This window comes from Falco rusticolus, chromosome Z (assembly GCF_015220075.1).
Source record: "Falco rusticolus isolate bFalRus1 chromosome Z, bFalRus1.pri, whole genome shotgun sequence".
In the NCBI taxonomy this organism is placed as follows: domain Eukaryota; kingdom Metazoa; phylum Chordata; class Aves; order Falconiformes; family Falconidae; genus Falco; species Falco rusticolus.
Genome location: NC_051210.1, coordinates 12,113,705 through 12,135,502, shown reverse-complemented (window position 1 = coordinate 12,135,502; position 21,798 = coordinate 12,113,705). Strand labels below are relative to the sequence as shown.

The window sequence follows — 21,798 nt, the reverse complement described above, 5'->3', positions numbered from 1 at the left end:
TCCCATTAAACAAAGTTTACTCTGTAGAAAGCACACAGAATGCAGAAACCATGAGTTCAGTGGAAGAATTAATCTTGTCCATTCCCTTAGCATCTACCAGTAGCAGCATCTTAAGTGTGCACCTAATTTTGTTGTATCTTCTGATGTGAACTTAAAACTGCTGTTTCCTTGACTTCTGCTGACCACAGATTTCATTTGAGTGTGGTGGCAGTTCAGTAACATAATGTCATGCCATCCCTTCAAATTCTGCAGATGCAGAACCTCCTGTAATTGACAGGTGCAGATCTCCTCCCCCCATGCAAGCAGTAGAGAATGAGTACCCAGCGACATGGGAAGAACCTCAATTTTCAGACAATTCAGGTAAGATGGTACACCCCAAAACATGCATGCAACAGTGGAAAGCTAGGGAACTCCAACCCATTCACCCTTGATCCCTTGGAGTTTAGGACTTTTTGAGGGGATTTTTACCTATTTATTTTTAAGAACACATGATTTGGAAGATATGCCATTTCCTTCTCCATTTGTCAAGGTTGGGTATGAGCAACCCTCTTTTACTTATTGATGTTTTAGGTTGTCTTTTAACTCTTCTAGGTGCTCCACTGACTGTCACTAGGAGTCATGCACCTGGAGATCTCTTTCCCAAAGGAGAGACAACAGTTCAATACACAGCGGTGGATCCCTCTGGCAATAACAGGACATGCGAGATCCACATTGTCATCAAAGGTTTGTTGTCTTAATTTTCTGGTCAATAGTGTATGGCATATCATATCATAAAGGATGCAATGCTACTCCACTTTTTCACTTAGTCTCCACTTTTAGTTATTCCCATTTTATATTGGAGTAACTTGAAGGCAGACAATATTTGTTAGTACCAATGAATAAATCATCTAAGACTGAAGCAGCACAGCAGTGAATTTGGTCCTATAAATTCAAATTAGGTGTAAAAGCACTGAAATTATGATTCATTACACAGTAAAATTTACGGTAACAGATCCGTATTTTTTTTCTCACCAACAGATGCCATGAGAAATGAATTAATAGGTGTTACTGAAGTCTTGCTTCAAATCTGTAGTTAAAAAGGAAAACTATGGGAATATTTCTGTAATGCCCTACAAAGATTGTAACAGATAGCAGAACACTCTTCAGATTTTAGAAGCTGTCTGTACCTATAGATATACTGATGCATTGTGTTTATTGGAGAGACACCTTTTCTCCACACTTTACTTTCTTCTTTAAAGGCTGAACAGTAATTTGGCAGATAAAGTATTAAGTATGAAAATTCTATTTCATCCCTGAGCTCTAGTGATTATGTCTTAGTTAGACATCTGTGTAAAAAAATGTTAGCAAAGAGATAATTTAAAATCATGCAGACTGGAATTTTGGTAATAGCTTTTAGAAAAGGTAGGTTACAAATGGATGTGCTGACTTCTCATTTACTATAAATGTTAGCAGGAGCAAGCCAATGTTTAGCATTATTTCAAGTTCTACATCACCTCAGACTTTAGTGACTCGGTGTTTATAACTATGTTTTCAAACATTCATAATCTCCTTCACAATTGGCCTGTAAAATAAATCATAAGTGAGGTTTTGCAGTCAGTTCCTCCTAAGGTGATTCTGACAAGTCATGTGTTGTTGCAGTAGTGCGGAATGGATGATACTTTCAGAATTCAAAATGTATTATAGTTTACTAGAATTGATTGCGTGAAAGTTCATGTAAAAATTTAGGTTAACGTTTTGTATTTTTTTTATAAGTACTTGCTTGAGCCATGCACCTTTGCAGAAGATGTACAGAAGGGTTTGGGGTATGCATTTCTGAGGTTTTTTAATTTCTCATATGTATTACGAATAAATTTTCTTAAGTCTTCACATTTCTGGATTTCAAAATCCAGTGGCTACGTTTGAGAATAACTACTGCTGAAAGTAACCTGCCTTTACGGAATTAACAAATAATACTTCCACAGACTTCAACAGAGGCAAGATCAGGTTGATAATAGGTACTTTTGGAAATCCTATCAGTGCTGTTTTCCTCTGTGCTTGCTTACTTCACCAATTTGATCATTATGTAAATTTTTGTATTTTTCATAGGTTCTCCTTGTGAAATCTCCTTTGAGCCTGTGAATGGTCATTTTACATGCATCTCAGATGAAGTGGGAGTTAATTGCACATTGCACTGTTCAGAGGGTTACAGCTTTTCAGAAGGATCAAGTGAAAACTACTATTGTGCATATGAGGATGGTGTCTGGAAGCCACATTATTCTCCAGAGTGGCCTGGTTGCTCTTGTAAGTCTTACTGTTACTAAAATGAAACTGAAATTCATCAAACACTATGTTTAATGAAGAAGTAAATGAAAATATCTTAGAAATTATGACTTCTATTTAATGATAACAAATCTTCTCTGTCCTCTGCCTCCAAATTGTTACAAATGCTATGAAAGAATGCCTGGAAGTCCCTAAATGTGTTATTTCAGAAGCTGTCTAAAACATAAAAATGGCAGTGAATTTTAATCCTGGGAGTCACGAAATAGCAAAGATGGCAAAGTAGACAAGGTCTGTCATTGTTTTGAATCAGTATTTGAAACTGTTTACAAACACTGTATTTTCAATAGGAATTTCAACAGTATTTGCAACTTACTGATCTAAATGCACAGTGCATTCTGTACTAACATATCTAATTATCACCAAATCAGAAGCATTTATCTATTTTCTTTGAAGCGGACGCAAGCAAAACTTCAACTGTGGAATTTACCAGCTTTGGTGACATCTTAATAATAAATGTTTTGGAGTAACTTACAAAGTCAATCTTGGCACCATGTTTCATCCACTTCCATCAGAGCAGATTTCTTCATTTCAGCAAATGAGAGCAGTGGTTCAGCTAATAAGCAAATGAGAGTTCTGTTTCAGAGCTATCTGTCAATTCAAAATCTGTAACTTGGACACTTAGGAATGTTGATTTAATTAAATCCTGGATGAGAATTTTTCATATTTAGCCTAGCAGCATTAGTAGTAAGATTTTAAATCTTAATTACTTCTCTCTCAGTAAAAAGCAAGCATGGAGTTTAGTTGACAGTTCACAGGTTTCTTCCATTATGAAAATGCTGAAATAGATATATGACAGATTTTTTTTGATGTCTGTTAGCTTTCCGAATAAAGTTGATGACTAACAAGGGTTCATATTCAACTGCATTGTCTGAGGTATGAGTGATCCATTTTCAGGAACACAACGCTGGAAAATTAGGTTGTTGATTTAAAGGCAATAATTTTTAGCTTGGTATATTCCAGTTTTAGCCTGAACGATTGTGCTTTTAGCTCTGAAACTCTTGCACTGATCAGTAAAAATGTATTTCTCCAACATTTTTCAGTAAATCGTTTTGCAAACCATGGGTTTAAATCTTTTGAGATGCTCTACAAAGCAACACGATGTGATGACAACAATCTTCTAAATGGCTTTACTGATGCATTCCAGAGTGCACTTGGTAAAATGGTAGGTTAGTAAATACTCCTTCATTTTATGTACTTTTTAAAAAATATACCTCATTTTGCTTTTCCTGGCTGATTTTATTTATATAAGGAAAATACAACAGAAACCCATAAACGAAGTGTGTGCTTTTTCAGAAGATGACAAGTCTCCTTTAAAAATACAGATGGGCATTTTAGTGTAATTCAGTCTTCAATGTGGAGTTATATAGGACAGAATTTACAGAAGCACCCAAGTAGCTTAGGGATGTGGCACTCAGATTTTCAGTAGGCTTTCAAAGAGAACCTGTACAGTTTTGAAAACTCTAGTTGTGCCCTAACCTCAGCTTTTGAAAGTTGGATGTGATTATAAAATATACATATTTTAAGTAGACTACATATAGCATATAATATATATCAATACACATGTATTCAAATAGATAAATTCCACATTTGGTGCCTAAGTCCAGGCACTTAAATGCTGTAGCAGTGATTTAAGTAATTTCCTTGAGTTTCTGAGTTCACAGTCATGGTAAGAGCTACGTGGCACTGAATTTGAAGAGGTACTGTGTTCCTTCTCTGACATGTCTCTTGCTTTCCACTCCAGTATCACAGTCTGCCTTTATAATCCGCAAGTCTGTCCTCAGCTGCATATCAGAAGCAGCAGGACTTTGAGTTGTGGTCTTAGGAGTGGATGTCCAGGCTTAGTATGATAGAATTGCATCAGAAGAGAAAGTGGCCATTTACAGATGTTTTGCAGGCCAAGGCCCATATGCTAAAAGCTTCTCTACTAACTAAAAATCATTGTTAGCACATGCAGCTAATGGACAGACTTCTGCAATTTAGGAATATATGTCAGTATCCCTTGTCTGGCTGAAAACTTACTTAGCACTTCAGGCAATTTATGACACTTGGACCTAAATATGTATTACTCACTTGCCTGGCTTCAGTTTTGTTCTCTTCCAGTGAAGTAATCTTGCCTGATTTTATTTCTGTTCCTTTCCCCTAAGAGCCAGCTACCACCAGGTTCCAGTGCTTAGGCTATTATTAGCAAGCAAAAGATAATGAAAAAAAGTTTAGTGACCTGCCGAAGCAATTACATAAAAATGCAACAATCAGGGAAAACAGTCAAAAAGGCTGTTTTGAATAGGCCTATTCCTATTCACAAGAATTTGAAATTCTAGCAGAGATCTGTGAAGTGGGGAGGAATCAGCAGGAGCCATCTTTCCAATGGAAACAGATACAGAAAAAAGCAAAGAACTCAACTTGCTTGAAACCTTTCCGGAAAAAGCAAGAAATACAGATTTTATAAAAAATCATGCATTCATCTGTTCTTATCTAATCTCCACTGCTTTTGTAGACAGAAGACATCAACAATACCGGAAAGGTTTCTGTCAAGTTTTCTGTTCTGTGGTTTCTGTCCTTCTCAGATGATTTTCCCTGTCCTGGGAGGGGGAGAGGTGGGTATGAAGAAACAAGGTTTGAAAACCAGAAACAACGTAACAGCATTGTTGTAAACATGACAGAAATGCAAGTTACATGGCTGGAAAAACCAACGTTTTCCAACCTGTGAGCTCTGCTGATAATCTTCGGCAGAGAGAAACAATCCTGAACTTACTTCTGTATTTTGGAATTCCACATGCAAGAGTGGTTAACTGAATGGACATCTTCCCTTATAAAAAACCTTTTCTCTAACAGAGAGCTTTTATGCCTACAAGTTGCCTTCTTATTTCCCAGCTGTTATCAGTAGAACATACTTCTTTCAGCTGACCTTGCCAGGATTATAAGAGACATGAAAGTTGAAATCTAGTGGCACTGGCAGGGCCAGTGCTTTACATTGTAACTAGAAATCTTTATAAATTGCGGAGAGGGCTACCTGGTTTTATTTTTTTAATGTTACTTTTCTTTGTGTTGGAAGGTCCCATCATTCTGTAATGATGTTGATGATATTGACTGCAGATTGGAAGACAAGACACAGAAACACTGTTTGGAGTATAATTACGATTACGAAAATGGATTTGGCATTGGTAATTATTGATTGCATAAATTCTTAGCTATCCAGGTTTAACGCGACATAATTCTTTTTGTTCTGAAATACAGAATGTGTTGTGTGAAACGTTTTTTAGAAATAATTATAGAGCCCTTAAGATAGTAAGCAATTACATAACAGGTTTTATAACAATAGATACTATTCGTAGTCTGATTATGATACTGCTTCCCATATAGTGTAGAGGAAAAGTTTACTGAGATGACTTATGATAGGGAAAGGGAAAAAAAAAACACACAGAGAATCCTACAAACCAGTTTGGTTAGCCTGGAAGAAAGCAATTTTGTAAAAACACAATGTTTTGAACGAAAATACTGAAAAGGTACAATACATGATTCTGGAGATTGTTGAGAAAATGAGGAACATCCTTGATGCTGGTTCAGATCAGCACAAAACCCCCACAGTGTTAAAGCTTAAGTTTGCCCATTAGCTGTGCAATTACTTCCTGTATGCAAGGGCAGAATTTGCAGGATGACTGTGGCTATATCAGAGTGAAAGCCGTGACAGTCCTAGTGATTGCTCCCACTGTGCTTGATGCCAAGTAAGTTGTTGTTTTCAGTCCATTTTTGAACAGGTTAGTGTCTGCGTTGTACTGCTGTTGTCCTTGGCATTTCTGAGTCCATGGGGGTGCCCAGAGCATAAAGGCTAAAAACAGGTAACTTAGATTAGCTGTCTGCAGGAGGCATTTTAGCAGATCAGCATCAGAATATGTACCCTGTCATAGGACTGTGGCTCTTTTACAGGTTTATAGTGGAGTTAGTTGGTTCCTACTTATTCTTACCTTTTAGACACGCTTCACTGAGTCTGAGAGCACATTTGTTTGGAATCAGACACAGGGGGCTGTGTGTTCAGTTTGCAGTTGTCATCAGGGTAGGGATGAATACTGACGACAGCTGGATCTGACTTGTAAAGGCACTTGGAGGAAACAGTGTTGAGGCCATGGGATGCATGATCCTATTCTGTTGTGGTTCGTGTCAACCTCTTATCGGAGTTACGTTGTTGCTATTTTTCTGGAGTTTCTCGTGATTTTATACTGGAGAGGCAGAAGAAGAGAGAGGACTCTCCTCAGGTCATAAGAGACAGTTTAGAAAACTAGTTGTGGAATACTTGCACAGTATTAACCGCAAAGCTGTGGGGTTGATTTGCCCTAGTTTCCACAAATAAAGTGTAGGCTAGGTGACTGCTAACAGATAATTGGCAGAATTCTTTTCTGTCTTCATGTTTTCTTTGAAAAGAGCTAGGTCATTGAAATAGACCATGCACTTCTACATTTAGTCATTATGAAAAGGTAGATTATGTGCAATTGTTTAATTGTTTCTGGTTGAAATAGTTCTGGTGTTATAGGTGGAAGACATTACACAGGAGGTGAATTTGACTCACTATGTGTAACAGGAAATGTCTGTCAGGGTGATGCTACCAGCTTTTTCTGAGAGGGCAGATGATGGTAGAACTATTCAGGAGTTGTGAGAAGAAGATGCAGTGGGGACATGCAGCATAGGCAGTGATTTCTGTAACTGAGCAGGAGGAGGAAGAGAGCAGTATGAAGATGTTCCTGGGAGGTGAGGGTCCATGCAAGACAGGAGAAGAGAAAGACTTGCAACCTGTATCTTTTGTAGAAGTATTTCTTTAATGTTTCAGCTAACTGCATGAGATTCAGGATCTCTAGGATATCAGTTAAGTGTGAAGCTGGTTTTTTCCTTTTTCTTTAGTCAAAGAACTGGTGCAGTAGGCACTTGTGCAGAGGCAAAGCCAGCACATATCATCTGGAGCTTCAAACAGACCCCATGCTACTGGGCATGTATTTTAGAAATAAGTACAGCCTATTCTTTTCCACATGGCTTGCTTCTCTTTTTGTTCTTTCTTAATGCCTCACAGGACCTGCCGGCTGGGGGACAGCAAACCAGCTGGATTATTCCTATGATGATTTTGTTGATGCAGCGCAAGAAGAAGACTTATCCAAGCATTTCTCTGCCTCTGTAAAGGCAGCACCTGCTCGAGTCAAAAGGCATAAGCTGAATGTTCCAATGACTGACCACAAAATCAAGTTAATATTTAACATCACAGGTGAGAAAAGTCAAAATACCCTCCTTTTCCTGTTCCTTCTTTTTAACAAATGTTTTGAATATCTCAGTAAAATTTAGCCTTCAGTTCACAAAGCCTGCTGGAGATGCAGGTGATAGTTTTCTGGAGACATTCATAGCCCCGTTTCATCACAGACGTTCTGCTTGGGGGAAAGATCACAGCCTCATGCTCAAGGAGAGCATTGTGCGCATGGCCTACTTTCCACTTTCCACTGGCAAGTTTGAGTGTTGTACTCTTGATATACTCCAGAGTATACTGAAAGTGCTGACTGTAAAATCTGTGTGCTTTTTTGTATTTTCTGTTTATATCCCAGCTAGCGTGCCACTGCCTGATGAAAGAAATGATACGCTGGAACTGGAAAACCAGCGACGGCTCCTTAAAACTCTGGAGATGATCACAAACAGACTGAATAGGACTCTCAATAAGGAACCCATGTATTCTTTTCAGTTTGCATCTGAACTCATTGTAGCTGACAGCAACTCACTGGAGACTGAGAAGGCCTTCCTTTTCTGCAGGCCCGGTTCTGTGCTGAGGGGGAGGATGTGTGGTAAGCTAGATTACTTACTCCTTACATGTATTCAGAATCCTTTGAAAAGCAAGGTTTTGGAGGATGTTTGCAGAGGGTTATGGTTTGACACAGTCCAGTGCTTGTGGTCTCGCAGAACAATAAACTGCAAAAATGTGCAGTTTGACTTCCAGAAGGTGTTTATGTTCCTAACCAAGGCCTGGGGAAAAAGGACACTTTTGTAACCAGGATTCCACTCCCATGGGTTAATCAGGCATATAGACACATGGTGATACACAGGAAAACAGTGCTTGGTATGCAGTCTTTTAACCCTATTAGTCTTGTGGGTGATGTGTAGCTGAGATAGGGAATTGGATTCCATTTCCTGTGTGAGCTTTGCAGTGTTCCAGAGAAATACAACATTTGCTGAGGAGCAGATCCACATTTCACATAAACAAGGTTTGACTAAATGGGGACTCCAGAGGCAAGACAGGTATGTATGATTGTGCAGTCTGAGGGGAACCCACTCTGAGGGGAACCTTATGTTTCCAATGTTACAGTCAACTGCCCTTTGGGTACCTATTTCTCCCTGGAGCATCATACCTGTGAAAGCTGCTGGACTGGATCCTACCAAGATGAGGAAGGGCAGCTGGAATGCAAAAGTTGTCCATCTGGTAGCTATACCGAGTATCTACACTCTAGGAGCATCTCTGAATGCAAAGGTGAGAACTTGGTCTACTTCATACAGCCACTTCTGTATGTCTGGTGACATCCTTTTGGATCCTGTGGTGGGACGATTGGAATGAAGTTAGCCTGTGAAATGAGGAGCAGTCCTAACTGCCCCTTCATGCATATGCAAAGAGAAAAATCCAGGTTTTCATCAGTGCTGTGGCATGCAGGATGCCTGGTAGATGTTTTAAGAAGAGTTGGCCTTTGAAGCTTTGTTGCATTTCTGTCTTCATTCTATGAGATTGTAAGCCCATTTTACAGGGACTAATACACTTAAAATAATGCCATTCTTGCCTTTGCCAATCCTCTTCCTACCTCAATCAAAGATAAAATGTTTGCATCCTACACTACAGTGCTGGGACACTGAGCACCTCAGCACCACTACTGTGACTTTTTCTGAAAAAGCAGTTGCTAGTTTTATTTCCTGTTTATTGTCTTTTCATTAATTTTGTTGATTAAAAATGAGTAACTGAGTTGCAATAAATCATCTGTGAAGCTGATTGGAAGATAATTAACTGGTTAATAATTCACAAGTGCACTATCTGTAACTTACCCCAATTCTTTTTTTTTCACTCTTTTGCTCTTTGCACCCATGAAGTCCTTCAGAGTAGAGTAAACTCTAGAAATAAAAGTTCTTGTGATGTGTGTTGTTATTTCAGCATTACTTTCAGATGTCAAGAGCCATGTTTCCTGTTGGACATTGCTTGATATTTATGAATTCTTCTGCCTTATAGCTCAGTGCAAGCAGGGAACGTATTCACCTAATGGTCTTGAGACCTGTGAAACTTGCCCACTTGGCACATATCAACCAGCATTTGGATCCAGAAATTGCATCTCTTGCCCAGAGAATACATCAACAGTAAAAAGAGGTGCAGTGGATGTCTCAGCTTGTGGAGGTTTGTAACAAAAGGGGCTAGACTTTTTTTAATCCAATTCTAAATGCTTCTAAATGTTGCTTAAACATCAGCTAGTGTAATCCAGTTCATCTGTCTGAGATTGAATTCTACTTCTGGTTGAGTGTGGACCAAGCAGCATTTCCCAGCAAAATGATAGGTCATTCCCTGGTAGCTTATTTCAAATGCCTTCCTTCTGATGTCCAACATGGATTCTTTTCTAGACATGAATAAAATGAGACATGTGATGGTTACCTACATGAAAATGAAACTTTTTTTCTTACAGAAGAGAAAAGGAATGACAGGATGTTTCTCACTATTATCTCCAGAAGGGGCTTCCACATCTTCTGTACAAAAATAATGAATTTTAACAGTATTTGTTCCATCACATTTTTCAAGAAATCATCTTCAGCTGTCTTTGGGAAGCTTTGTCAGAAAGATTCCTAGAGGAAATAGTCTGCAGGGATTAATATCCAAAAATCACTTGTCTTTCATCCTTTACTCCTTCTTGAAGGGAAAGGGGAAAAAAGAGAGAGGGTGGGGGGTAAGTGTGGGTAAGGTAGTGATAAATGGGAAAGGAAGTTGCATTTGAAAGCTGCCCCCAGAGCAGCACAACAGCAAAAGGAATAGACAGAAATACTTCCCAGATATTTCCATAGTCCTTTGAAAAACCACTTCACCTAACAGCACAATTTAAATAAGCTTCTCCTAGAGTTGTGAATTCCTGGCAGGTTTCATCCTATTCCTTTAAGTCTGAGGAGGGACTATGAGGGGAAGAGAGAAAATGATCTGAAAGAGTTGGGGGCAGGTAGGGTGGCAGTGCAAGTGATCACTCCAAAAAATTTCCTTTTTTTCTTGCAGTACCATGTGTTGCAGGGGAGTTCTCTCGTACAGGTTTGACACCTTGCTACCCTTGTCCCAGAGACTACTATCAACCAGACCCAGGAAAGTCCTATTGCTTGTCTTGTCCCTTTTATGGAACAACAACTGTCGTTGGTGCCAGATCCATCACAGATTGTTCAAGTAAGCCAAATTATCTCTGCTGGAGAAAGTGAACAAACGGAATATCTAAAGGATGACTGCCAGTAGTCTTAACAGAAAACATCCCACTGACTCTCCTAACAAATGCAGACCTTCCATTTCAACCAGTGAAGTTCACAGATGGTTTTGCCTACTGGTTGTTGCCTCTGTGTTATGTAGGAGTGACAGTGTGATACATGCCAAGGCTCAGTAACGGTGTATACATATACAGAGTGTGGATACACAGACACACACACACAGAGCATATTTACTATATAGATACTATACAGAGTTTTATATATATACAAGTATGTATATGCATGTATGTGTGTAAGTATAAATACATATAAAACATATTTTGTGTGTATACCCACATGTATGTGTCTTAGAAACATATGTGCTTACAAATATATATTTGTAAAATATATATATTCATATATACTATGAATATATATGGTATATAATATAATATATATATAAAATAATACTATGGTTACTGTAAAGTTTGCTTTTTATTCCCATAAATTCACTTTCTTCAGCATATCTTTAGATACATTACTAACATGCAATTATTATGCCTTCACAGAACAGGAACATTGCCACAGAGTGTTGTTAACAACACTTTCATATCGTTCCTCTTTAGGTTTCGGCTCTACTTTTTCAGCAGCTGAGGAAAGCGTAATGATGGTACCAGCCTCTCCAGAAAATATCAGCAAGCAGTACAAAGTCAGCAGTCAGGCAAGGACAAAATATATTTTCCGATGTTATCTCAAATGAAAGAAAGAGTGTCTTATGCAACAGGATATGGCTATGGCCTTTTTAAATGTAGTCGTTACGCTGACTATTTCCTGAAGAGATGAGAGCGATGATCATGAGGGGAACACTTAAACTCTCTTCGTAATCATAGAAGCACTCTCACTGAACAGAGGAGACTGCATCAGCTATTAGCAATCTTAAATTCTGGACTTGAAGCCTTCACCTGATATATGAAATATTTATCACACTTACAAAAGAAATGTGAACTCCATGGAGGAAGTTCAGCTAGTCTATAAAATGTAGGTTGACCACACTCAGTCATCCAATGTCTTCCATATGCTGAATTCCAGAAAAATGCTACCAGGCTTCTAAGTCCCGGTTGTAGAATCTTTGTCCTACTTACTGCAACACAGATACACTTGAGAGGAGGCAAGCGGAGCTCCCTTCTGCTGCAAGTACCCAATTTGAAATACAAGCAAGTCCTGATGAGAAAAAACTGTAGTGACATTTGCCAGAGATGCTCCCTTACCCCAGCCATCGCCCCCCCCAGCCTGTAACTCTGGCAAGACTGCTTTGTTTGAATCTGAAGTTAGGAGATGGTATAAACAGAAGCAAAGTTGACTGATGATAAATTTGGCCTGAACCATTATATAACACATGGACAAGTGACAAACTGATCTCCTGTGGCTTTAGTTGACCATTTACTGAAGGGCTTTGGTGAATTCAGATTTGCTACATTAGAAAAAACAGTGAAGTTTGCCACCAGCTCACCTGATGACTAGCAGCAGGAAGTGATGAGCCAGTGTAAAAAGATAAGAAGTGAGAACTCTCATAGAAAAGCATAGTATAAAATGTCACCTGTGAATCATAGCTAAGACAGTTCTAAAGAAACAACTGTGATGATCACATTTTGCTAAGTAAAAGGTCATTTTAAAATAGTAATTCAGATTCCTGGTATTTTTCTGTAGAAGGAAAGAATGGTTGGTTTGCTGAGGAGGCAAAGAGGAAGAGCTAGAAGTTAATGCCAGTGACTTTTTTCCCAGCTTTCCAAAGTGACTATAGGGCATGCAGTTTAAAATTAGAATATTTTGTTCTACCTGTATTTCCACCTTTACTGCAATTGCATCGTTCTTGCCTCTGGCAGGTCTTTCATGAGTGTTTCCTGGAACCATGCCACAATAATGGGACATGCAAACAGTTGGGAAGTGGATATATCTGCATATGCCCACTTGGATATACAGGTAAAAAATTGAGAAGCAGGTGGAGGAGCTAACATGTCTCCATGCCCTTAACATGAGCAAGCATAAAGGAGCAAAACATTTCAGTGCAAGAATATAGCCTAACTAATTGGAATCTCCACCACAGATTTAACATACATAAGCATTACAAAAAGAAATAGTTTCTCATGTTCTCACTGAATTATATTGTGTTTAGCAGAAAAGGATTTTGCATGGGGTTTCTGTTAGTGGAGTTAGTGGGTTTGAAAATCCTATCACTTGGCAATATTTACAATTAGAAAAAGCTGGGAATTTGCACTCTAAATGGCTAATTCCACCAGATCTGTCTGTACTCCTCTTCAGTGTTAACTTCCCAGTTGCTTCAAAGCAAACAGGTGATTTATTACTCAGCTACTATCAAGAAGTGATCTCTGTTACTTGTGATAAGTATTAAGTGCCACTGTCTGGAACTGGTAAGTCAGTTGCCCAGTGTGCATCATACCTTTCTAATAACATTTTATCTCAGGTCTGTGTTAAAACACAATCTAAAAAGAAGATATTAAACCTGAATGTCTGGTAGCGTATGCAACTAATGCATCGTGTTTTCCTAGTAGTCATGGATTCTGTGTTTCTGAATAATTTCAAATTTTGTCTCTCTATTCTCAGTCCTTTATTTTGCATTCTAGGCTTGAAATGTGAAACAGAAGTTGATGAGTGTAAATCATCTCCTTGTCGCAACAATGGAATGTGTAAAGATGGCATTGGGACCTTTGTTTGCCATTGTCAACCAGGCTATTCAGGTAATCTGTTTCACTTCATAGCTCTTCTTCAGACAGGCATTGTTTCTATGCCCAGTAGATAACAAAAAACACAAGGGCTGTATAATTCCACAGATGTGGAATTATAACAGGAAAGCAATCTCATTTACAGGTTAGAGCAAGGTTCCACTGTATGTGAACAGGGTTTGAAATAAAAGGATGAGCATTCAAGGACAGTCGATGTGCATGTGTGTGCCTGTATGGCTTCTGTTTTGTGACAGTTCTGGAAAGAAATGAGGTTTGGGGAATTAGTACATACTCACAAGCGAAGTGCTTATGAGACTGAATATGGCCTGACTAGACAGATCATTTACACAGTTGCTTTACGGCAGCCCTGTGAGTGAGTGGAATTTTTTTAGCTTTTTTCTCTCTGTTTTTAACTCTCACTTGTATGTACGTTGAAGGTATTGAAATCTGTGCAAAAACTGGCATGCTTGAGTACTTTCCCAAAACAGCACCTAATTTCTAAATGTTGAAATAAACTACTGAGGAGATAACTTCATGTGATTAAAAAAAAATCTCTATTTTTTCCACCAGAAATGGTCTCCCTCCCCTCATTTTTCGTGTTTATGGCTATACATTTGTCGACAGCAACCCATGCTGGATATTTTTTAAGCTTGAAGGCAAACTATGAACTTCACATCTTTCACATCCCAGCATCTAAATAACACAGCTGATCTCTGTAAATGTTTGTAGTAGTGCAGTTAAACATGGAATTTTACCGCCTGCTCTTGGAGGCATTTTGTTATGCAAGCAGTATGGTGCTGTTCTGTCTTCCACGTTCAGTCACTGCACCATGCAGACCTTGACTATGTCTTGATCATGCCTTGTAACCCTTGCTGTTTGAAGGTCTCTTGTGTGAGGAAGACATAAATGAATGTAGCTCCAGTCCATGTTTGAATGGGGCCCATTGTGTTGATGGCAAGAACAGTTACCGCTGCACTTGTGCAAAGGGGTTTGCAGGTACACATTTCTCTGTTTAAGTCAACCCTCACTCTTTCAGACCAAAAAAGATGTCTTCCTTCCATGTCTAGAGTATTTCAATCTCTTTGCTATATATTACAGTTGATATGGATGTCCTAGATTCCTTAGGTTGATCTCATCTCTCAGAGTCCCTGTAGCGTAAGTGTGGCTTCAGAAGTAAATGTCTTTCAGACATTTCAGACTTTCAGAAGTAAAAAAAATTTAGTAAATGATTGATCTTACTGATTTTGTCATGAACATACTGTGTGATGTTGAGGAAAGAATAAGGACATTCATACGGGTGCAAATTGTTATGTTTAATTTTATTTGGAAAAGAAAAATACTATTACAGTAAACAAGACTATTTATATTAAAACTACTCTTCATCCTCATACTCTGCTTCCTACTGCTTTCCTAGATTTATGTAACAGCTAGGCATATCCATTGATTATCATGTTGCCAAAGAGCTACACCCTAAAATCACAACGCAGTTTTTTCATTCTGCAGTGCTTGTAACATAGAGCCTCTTGTACAGCAGAAATCCCAGAATCATGTGTTTTCTGGCTTTCATTTTCTGCCTTTAGAGTTAAGGTTCCAGCTAAATGTCTTTTGTAGTAGCTTTTCATTAGTAGCTCAAAACAGTTTCTCAGGGGATTTCCTGATTCAGCCCAAATTACTCATATAATGGACAATATCCATTTAAATTTGCCACCATTTGCAAAGTGTTAATTTCTACAATTGCAAAGATTGTTCCTGTAATTCTTCTATGACTACTTAACCTCAGTTAATGAGTAAATCCCAGACCTGCAATGGCTATTCAGAGCAGAGCTGTGACTTTCTTCTTTTCTTCTCAGGTGCTCACTGTGAAATGGAGGTCAATGAATGCCTTTCAAACCCGTGTCTTAATAGGGCTATTTGTGAAGATCGAGTTGGCAGTTTCTCCTGCAAGTGCCTCCCAGGTTTTACTGGTGTCTTATGCGAAAGAAACATGGATGAGTGTCTCAGCAGACCCTGTAGGAATGGAGCTACATGCAAAGATGGTATCAACAGCTTCAGGTGAAAAACAGATGTATGATTAATGTAATACAATGTGGAAAGTCAGATCTGTTGTGGTGCTTCAGCCTTCTTAGATTTCAGCAAAGCATTTGGCAGGCTGATCCAGTATGAATTGTCCCCTTACGGGCACTAAAGGAGATTTTAAAATGCAGGAAAATAAATCCTCATGTCCTCACTCTTAAAAAATTCCAAGATAGACAGCAAAGAAAATATACAGAGTTTGAATTGTAAGCATGGTAGAACTGCATGGTTTTAATAATCATCTTCCAAAAGAAATCCACTTTCCCAAGCCTCAAGGGCTTGTCTTGCTTTCCACTAGAAGAATATGTGATGATGAGTTATGTATCTGATAATATTACATTTCTATACCCTAGAAGACAGGGATATCTGTACATATTGAGAATATAGAGATTAAAATACGAATGCTGATGTAATCTTCTGAATATTTATTATATGCTTTAGGGTATCTGGACTCCAATCAGAAGTTACAAATACCAATAGAAGTGTCATATCCTAGGTCACTGCAGAGATAGATGTACCAGCTGTTACTGCCTGGGGTTAATAACTCTCTCCCTCCCCAAAGCCCCAGAAGTTGTGGTGCCTTTCAAAAACCTTGGTTTTCCAAGTACCAGAAGTTTTGGTGCCTTTCTACTGCCTTGGTTTTCCCTCTATGTAAGCATACCTGCCTGAAAAGTCAAGTACCTCTTGTCTATAATTCTGTGGACCTAAAAGGCATGCTTCACTCACGGGATTGCAATGATTGCCTCTCCCAATTTCATATGAAGAAACTCAGGCACTTTGTTTAAATATTGTATTGTCTTTATCAAGAAGAACTACTACACAGCTAATAGAATACAAGCATACTTAAAGGATCAATGAGAATAAAATGCCATTAATTATGTAGTATCTCTGCTGTTGATATTTTATTTTTTTTTAAGTATATGTCATTCCCATTGGCAGATCTGACCTCGTGGCCAGGATTCTTTGTCATGACAGCAGCCACCTTTGAAGTGTGCTTTTTTCCTCTGTAGGTGTCTGTGTGTGACAGGGTACACAGGACTAAACTGTGAAGTGAACATCGATGACTGTGACTCCAGTCCCTGCTTAAACCAAGCCACCTGTGTGGATGCCTTGAACTCGTACATTTGTAAATGTCCCCCTGGCTTTACAGGCAGCAGGTGTGAAACAGGTACACAGGACCAAGTGTCAGAAAAAGGTGGCTTGACTAAGTCTCTGGGCAAGATTTGCACTGGCTGGGCTGGTTTCATACAGCTTTGCCAGAATACAGCTCGGGTGGGGGGACTCTCAGGGGCTGAGTGGAAGCTGTGTGACAGCAGTGTTAATACATGTAATTGCAGACTAGTAACAGCATGTGTGCTATGTCATATTTACATTCATTTTTCTAAGGAACAGTTCTTGCTTTTATTACCTGGTGGGTCTGTCAAGTTTTATTTGTATTTGCCATGTATATTTGAGTTAATTAGCTCTTTCTGTTTCATGTGTTCCATGTAGGGGTTTGCATCACAGGGTCAGAGATTAGTATGTGGTAGTCTCGGCTTTAGAAGTTGAAAAGACATAAAGTTCCCTATGGTTGAGCAAAGTAGGTCACAACTACTGCAACTTGCTAGATGATGCTGGAGTTATGCGACGCAGCCACAAGGCTCAAATCCATTTGTCCTTTAGTCACTCCATGAAAATGATGAAGTGTTACACTAGTAGCTGGTGAATCTTTAAGCAGAGGCTGAAGAGCCCATGTTGGTTTTACAGAGACAGTGGAAGGCATACAGGTCAATTAGACTTGCTATCTTGTTTTAAAGTTTAATAACACCCAGCTTTCAGGAGAGGCTGCATTTGATAGGTGTACATGTAGTATCCTTGTAAAGCATGTCACTCTGTATTGAAGAGCAGCACAGAAGTCCTGTTCCATACCAGTGCAGTGTATTTCAGTAAGTCCAGAACAGGAAAAAATCTTGTGGTTTTGGTGTTTTGTTGGTTTTTTTTAATTAGACTGTTGTGAATAAAATGGAACCAGCTGATCGCATCTCTTTGGGTTATTGGATGGCAGGTGGATATGTCATTTCATTGATAGTGTACTGAAAAGCAAGGTTCATGTTCTGTGTTTGTTAGATAATCAGCTTCTTTTCCAGTCATTTGTCTTCAAACCCTGTGTGTTTTCTAGACTCAGAAAGTTCTATATGCTGGCTGATGTTAGACTGCTATACATTCTGTCTACATCTGATCAATTTAAAGTGAATAACTTTTACAGATGGGTTGCAATCCATTTTATTGCATTTTCTTAGATTCAGTTTGATTATTTTTTGTAGGTTTTCAGGAATATAGCTCTGAAAATTCTTTGTCTTTGTTGCAGAACAGTCCTCTGGTTTCAATCTTGATTTTGAAGTCTCTGGTATCTATGGGTACGTCATGCTTGATGGTGTTTTCCCATCTCTTGGTGACATCACCTGTACATTCTGGATGAAATCCACTGACACTACAAACTATGGAACTCCCATTTCTTATGCAGTGGAGAATGGAAGCGATAATGCATTTCTTCTTACTGATTACAATGGGTAAATCACAGTTTTGCTTTTCTGTAGCTTACAGATGTGTTGAATTGGTAAAGGAAGTGTAGACCAGAAGTCTGAATATCAGCCTTGCCTACTTTGGAGTAAAAAAACCTGCATCCAAACTCAATGGCTGGAGTTGTCTCTCTGTTTTGTTTTTCTCCTTCGTTTCCTTCACTTTTTGCCAAATAGAGTAATGGCAAGAAAGAGAAGTTTAGAAAGCCTGGCATTTTTGTCTGGACTATGTTTACATCATATTTGAATGACACATTGAGACAATTATTTGATAAAATGGAGCTCAGCACTCAGAGTACTTGTAATGTGACTCCAGACACAGGGGTGGACCCAAGGGGCAAGTGTAAGAATCCATTATTCAGCTGTGACTAGAGTCTTGGTATAAAAACACATTACTTATTTCACCATGCTTTGGATATGATAACCGTAACTTCTAAGTTCTTTGAGAGACACATATCTTGTATGATGATCTTTCAAGAGATATTTCTTGTATAATGTAGACAGAGTTACTTCAGCAAGTAACATTTCTTTTGAGTCATGTGGGACAGGCTATGCTTTTAAAGTTGCTATGTGCAAGTGAGTATGCTTTCATCTTCCTTCCATGCAGCTGGGTTCTTTATGTAAATGGTAAAGAGAGGATCACAGACTGTCCTTCAGTGAACGATGGTAACTGGCATCACATTGCAGTCACATGGACGTGCACAGATGGGGCATGGAAAGTGTACATTGATGGAAAACTGTCTGATGGAGGCAGCGGGCTCTCTGTTGGCTCAAAAATCCCTGGTATGCTTTATTTATATTACACCAGATCTGTTGCCTTCATTCTGTTTTTATTGCAGAATTTGCTGTGCCTGCAAGGAAATGTTTATTTTGGTGGTTTTAGTATGTTTTCACATTTTCAAAGTTTATGCAGGGCTCACGTTTGCTGTTCTTGTTTATGAGAACAGTTCCCTCACTGAGCCTTGCTGAAGGCAAAGTGCACATTTCTAAGGCAAACTAGTAAGTAACTTGTTTGTCAGAGTTTAGTCCAAAGGAGCCTGTGCTGAGCTAATTTTGGAATGCTTTGTGAGAACAGGTTTATCATGCAACAGACTTAACTGGCATTTCCCTTACAAATCTGTGCTCAGAATTGATTGACTTAGCCTTCTCCTGTCACTTTCAGACATGTTTTTAAAGTTATATTTGCATTTTTTCCTAACAAGGAAGATTTTGCTATTTCATTGTTTCCTGTGATCAGCAGTCTTTCCAGTAATATCAAAGGTATGAAACGGGATACCTTCAGCACTGAAGAGTTGTGAAAGGCCTGACATTAGATTGCTGCAAAGAAATTCGGTTTTGACAGTGTTTTCATACTACCACCATCTGGATTTACATAAAGTTTCAGAAAGCTACCATATTAAAATAAAGAATAAAATAGTGAAGTTTTAGTCTGTGTACTTTATGCTTGCCCCATCTTTCCCAATTATATTGGATTTATCTCTAGAGATGAGGCCTAAGTCTGCAGTCTTGATTACTTTTTGCCCTTGTCCACACACCCTGTGACATACAAAATGCATGCCCATATCATCTGTGCTGCTGGTTGAGGAGAGGAAATTGAACCTGTGTGGCATGTCAGAATGTTGACTGTCTAATCACCAATGTACTTCTGAGGATTTTGAATCAAATTTGTCCTATCTGACTTTCTACATTTTTGTTTAAAGCTGGAAGTGCAAGCTAGCACTGTAAAGTATGCCCCGCCTGCTCAAAACTGCATTTGCATTGCTCTGTAATATGCTTCAAATACTGAGCCTAGAAGTGGTCTCTTAGAGGCAATGCCATTCCTGAAGTAGCCACGTGAATTTTCTGCTGTCATCGGTATGAGTTTAATATTAATGTTTATTTGAGAATCACTTACAAATTGTTACGCTTACTTACCTCAGTCTAGTATAAAGCTTCCCAGAGGTTTTTTCTGAGACAATTTGTTGAAGGTGCCTGGTCTCCTGCGCTACAAAATCTTAGCAACATAGAGTAGCAAAAGTTTGGGTTTGCTTAGTTTTTGATCTTCCTATGGAGTTCCCTGCTGTAAGGCTTTGTTTCCCATCCCTGGTCTCATTCTCTCTGAGTCTAGGTGGTGGTGCACTTGTACTGGGTCAAGAGCAAGATCAGAAAGGAGAAGGGTTCAACCCAGCTGAATCTTTTGTGGGCTCCATCAGCCAGCTCAACATTTGGGACCATGTCCTGTCTCCACAGCAGGTAAGTGGAGCTGGAGCACAGGGCTCTGAGTGTAGGATGATTCCAGATTAGCATACTGGATAGACCTCTGTTCCCACCAAAGTGTGTGGGGACCAGATGAAGCTCTGGTTTAGGGTAATAAGCTTAGCATAGTAAGTAGATAAGATACCTTTAAGCAAAACTAGGTGTGATAAAATAGCAGTCACCTTCTATTTTAACTGAGCCTTCCTGCATTATGTAACTTTGAAATGAAGGTGTGCACAAAAGCTGTCAGTCCTCTTAAAAGAGGGAGGAAACCCAATGAAACAAGCTAAGGGCTTATTTTACAAGTTATGGTTCCCTCATCCTGCTGTGTGAAGTCACCTGTAAAACTTCAGAAGAGAGGCATCAGATTTTCTGTCAATGCATTAGACACTATGAAAAATCAGACCTGTATGGTCCCAGGAAAAGTCTGAATGGGCAGCTTAAATGACTGTCAGGCTACTTTTATTCAGGTACCAAGAATAAAGTTTGGCACTAAATTTTCACAGAGGTAAAAGACTAGTGAAGATCAAAAGATGTGTGTGAGTGCAGTGATCCCTCAGCTTCTCTGGGAGACAAGCTTCAATGTCCAGCTATCTTCAGAATGAGGGTTTTTTTCATTGTAACTAGTTGGGTTCTCCCACTTCTACTGATGACTACTGTTTCTGGCTCCCACCATGCACTGCTGTGAAGAGCCTGACTATATACTTGCCTACCTCTCCATAGGTACCAGGGACTGCTGTTAGGTGTCCCCAAGGCTTTCTCTGCTCCAGGCTGAACCAGCTTTTTTCCCACAGTCTCTCCTCACAGTTTAAAAGTTCCAGCCCATCATCACCTTTCTGGTACCCTCCCCTGAACTTGTTCCAGCTTGTTAATGTCTTTCTTGTACTGATGAGCCCAAAATGAAATTCAGTACTCCAGATGTGTTCTAATAAGCACTGAGAAGAAGGAATAATCCCATCCTTGGTTTTCTGGTTGTGACACTATTCACACAGCCAAGGATGCTGTTGGTTCTCATTATTGCCAGGGTGCACAGCTGGCCAGTATTTAGCTCACTGCCTGCCAGAGACCCAGGTCCTTTTCCACAGAGCTGCTCCCTCTCCAAGCTTTCCCCAGCCTGCATTCCAAGCTTTCTCCTTCCCATTTGTTCTTGTTGAATTTGATGACATCTATGTTGGCCCATTCCTCCAGCTTGTCAAGGTCCCCTATAGATGCAGCTCTGTCCTTAAGCATATTATCACCATTTGTAATGCATGATTCAAATAAGAAATAATGAAATTAATAGACAATAGAAGTAAAGCAGAATCTTTGCTGCCAGCATCCAAATGTCTCTTCTGCTTCTCTTTTTCTCTGCTACTTTGGCTTTCTGCTACATTTAGAACAGCCCAACAATCCACTACTCTTCCTGGCTTTTGGGGTTACAATTGTTGCATTGCCAAGTCAAATCT

The 21,798-nt window shown here is 39.2% G+C and overlaps 1 protein-coding gene across 1 annotated transcript in view; it reads left to right on the top strand.

The window, feature by feature from the left end:
* SVEP1 (sushi, von Willebrand factor type A, EGF and pentraxin domain containing 1) overlaps positions 1-21,798 on the top strand; it is a 121,436-nt gene that overhangs the window by 57,243 nt on the left and 42,395 nt on the right. The window contains exons 10-29 of the mRNA XM_037373777.1: positions 253-360; positions 592-723; positions 2,086-2,280; positions 3,360-3,481; positions 5,372-5,480; positions 7,376-7,564; positions 7,896-8,129; positions 8,648-8,809; positions 9,551-9,712; positions 10,571-10,732; positions 11,373-11,467; positions 12,630-12,726; positions 13,389-13,502; positions 14,370-14,483; positions 15,338-15,539; positions 16,571-16,728; positions 17,908-18,109; positions 18,726-18,901; positions 20,226-20,350; positions 21,542-21,596. Of these exons, the coding sequence (XP_037229674.1) occupies positions 253-360; positions 592-723; positions 2,086-2,280; positions 3,360-3,481; positions 5,372-5,480; positions 7,376-7,564; positions 7,896-8,129; positions 8,648-8,809; positions 9,551-9,712; positions 10,571-10,732; positions 11,373-11,467; positions 12,630-12,726; positions 13,389-13,502; positions 14,370-14,483; positions 15,338-15,539; positions 16,571-16,728; positions 17,908-18,109; positions 18,726-18,901; positions 20,226-20,350; positions 21,542-21,596 (2,913 nt within the window). The remainder of the gene's footprint in view (positions 1-252; positions 361-591; positions 724-2,085; positions 2,281-3,359; positions 3,482-5,371; positions 5,481-7,375; positions 7,565-7,895; positions 8,130-8,647; positions 8,810-9,550; positions 9,713-10,570; positions 10,733-11,372; positions 11,468-12,629; positions 12,727-13,388; positions 13,503-14,369; positions 14,484-15,337; positions 15,540-16,570; positions 16,729-17,907; positions 18,110-18,725; positions 18,902-20,225; positions 20,351-21,541; positions 21,597-21,798) is intronic.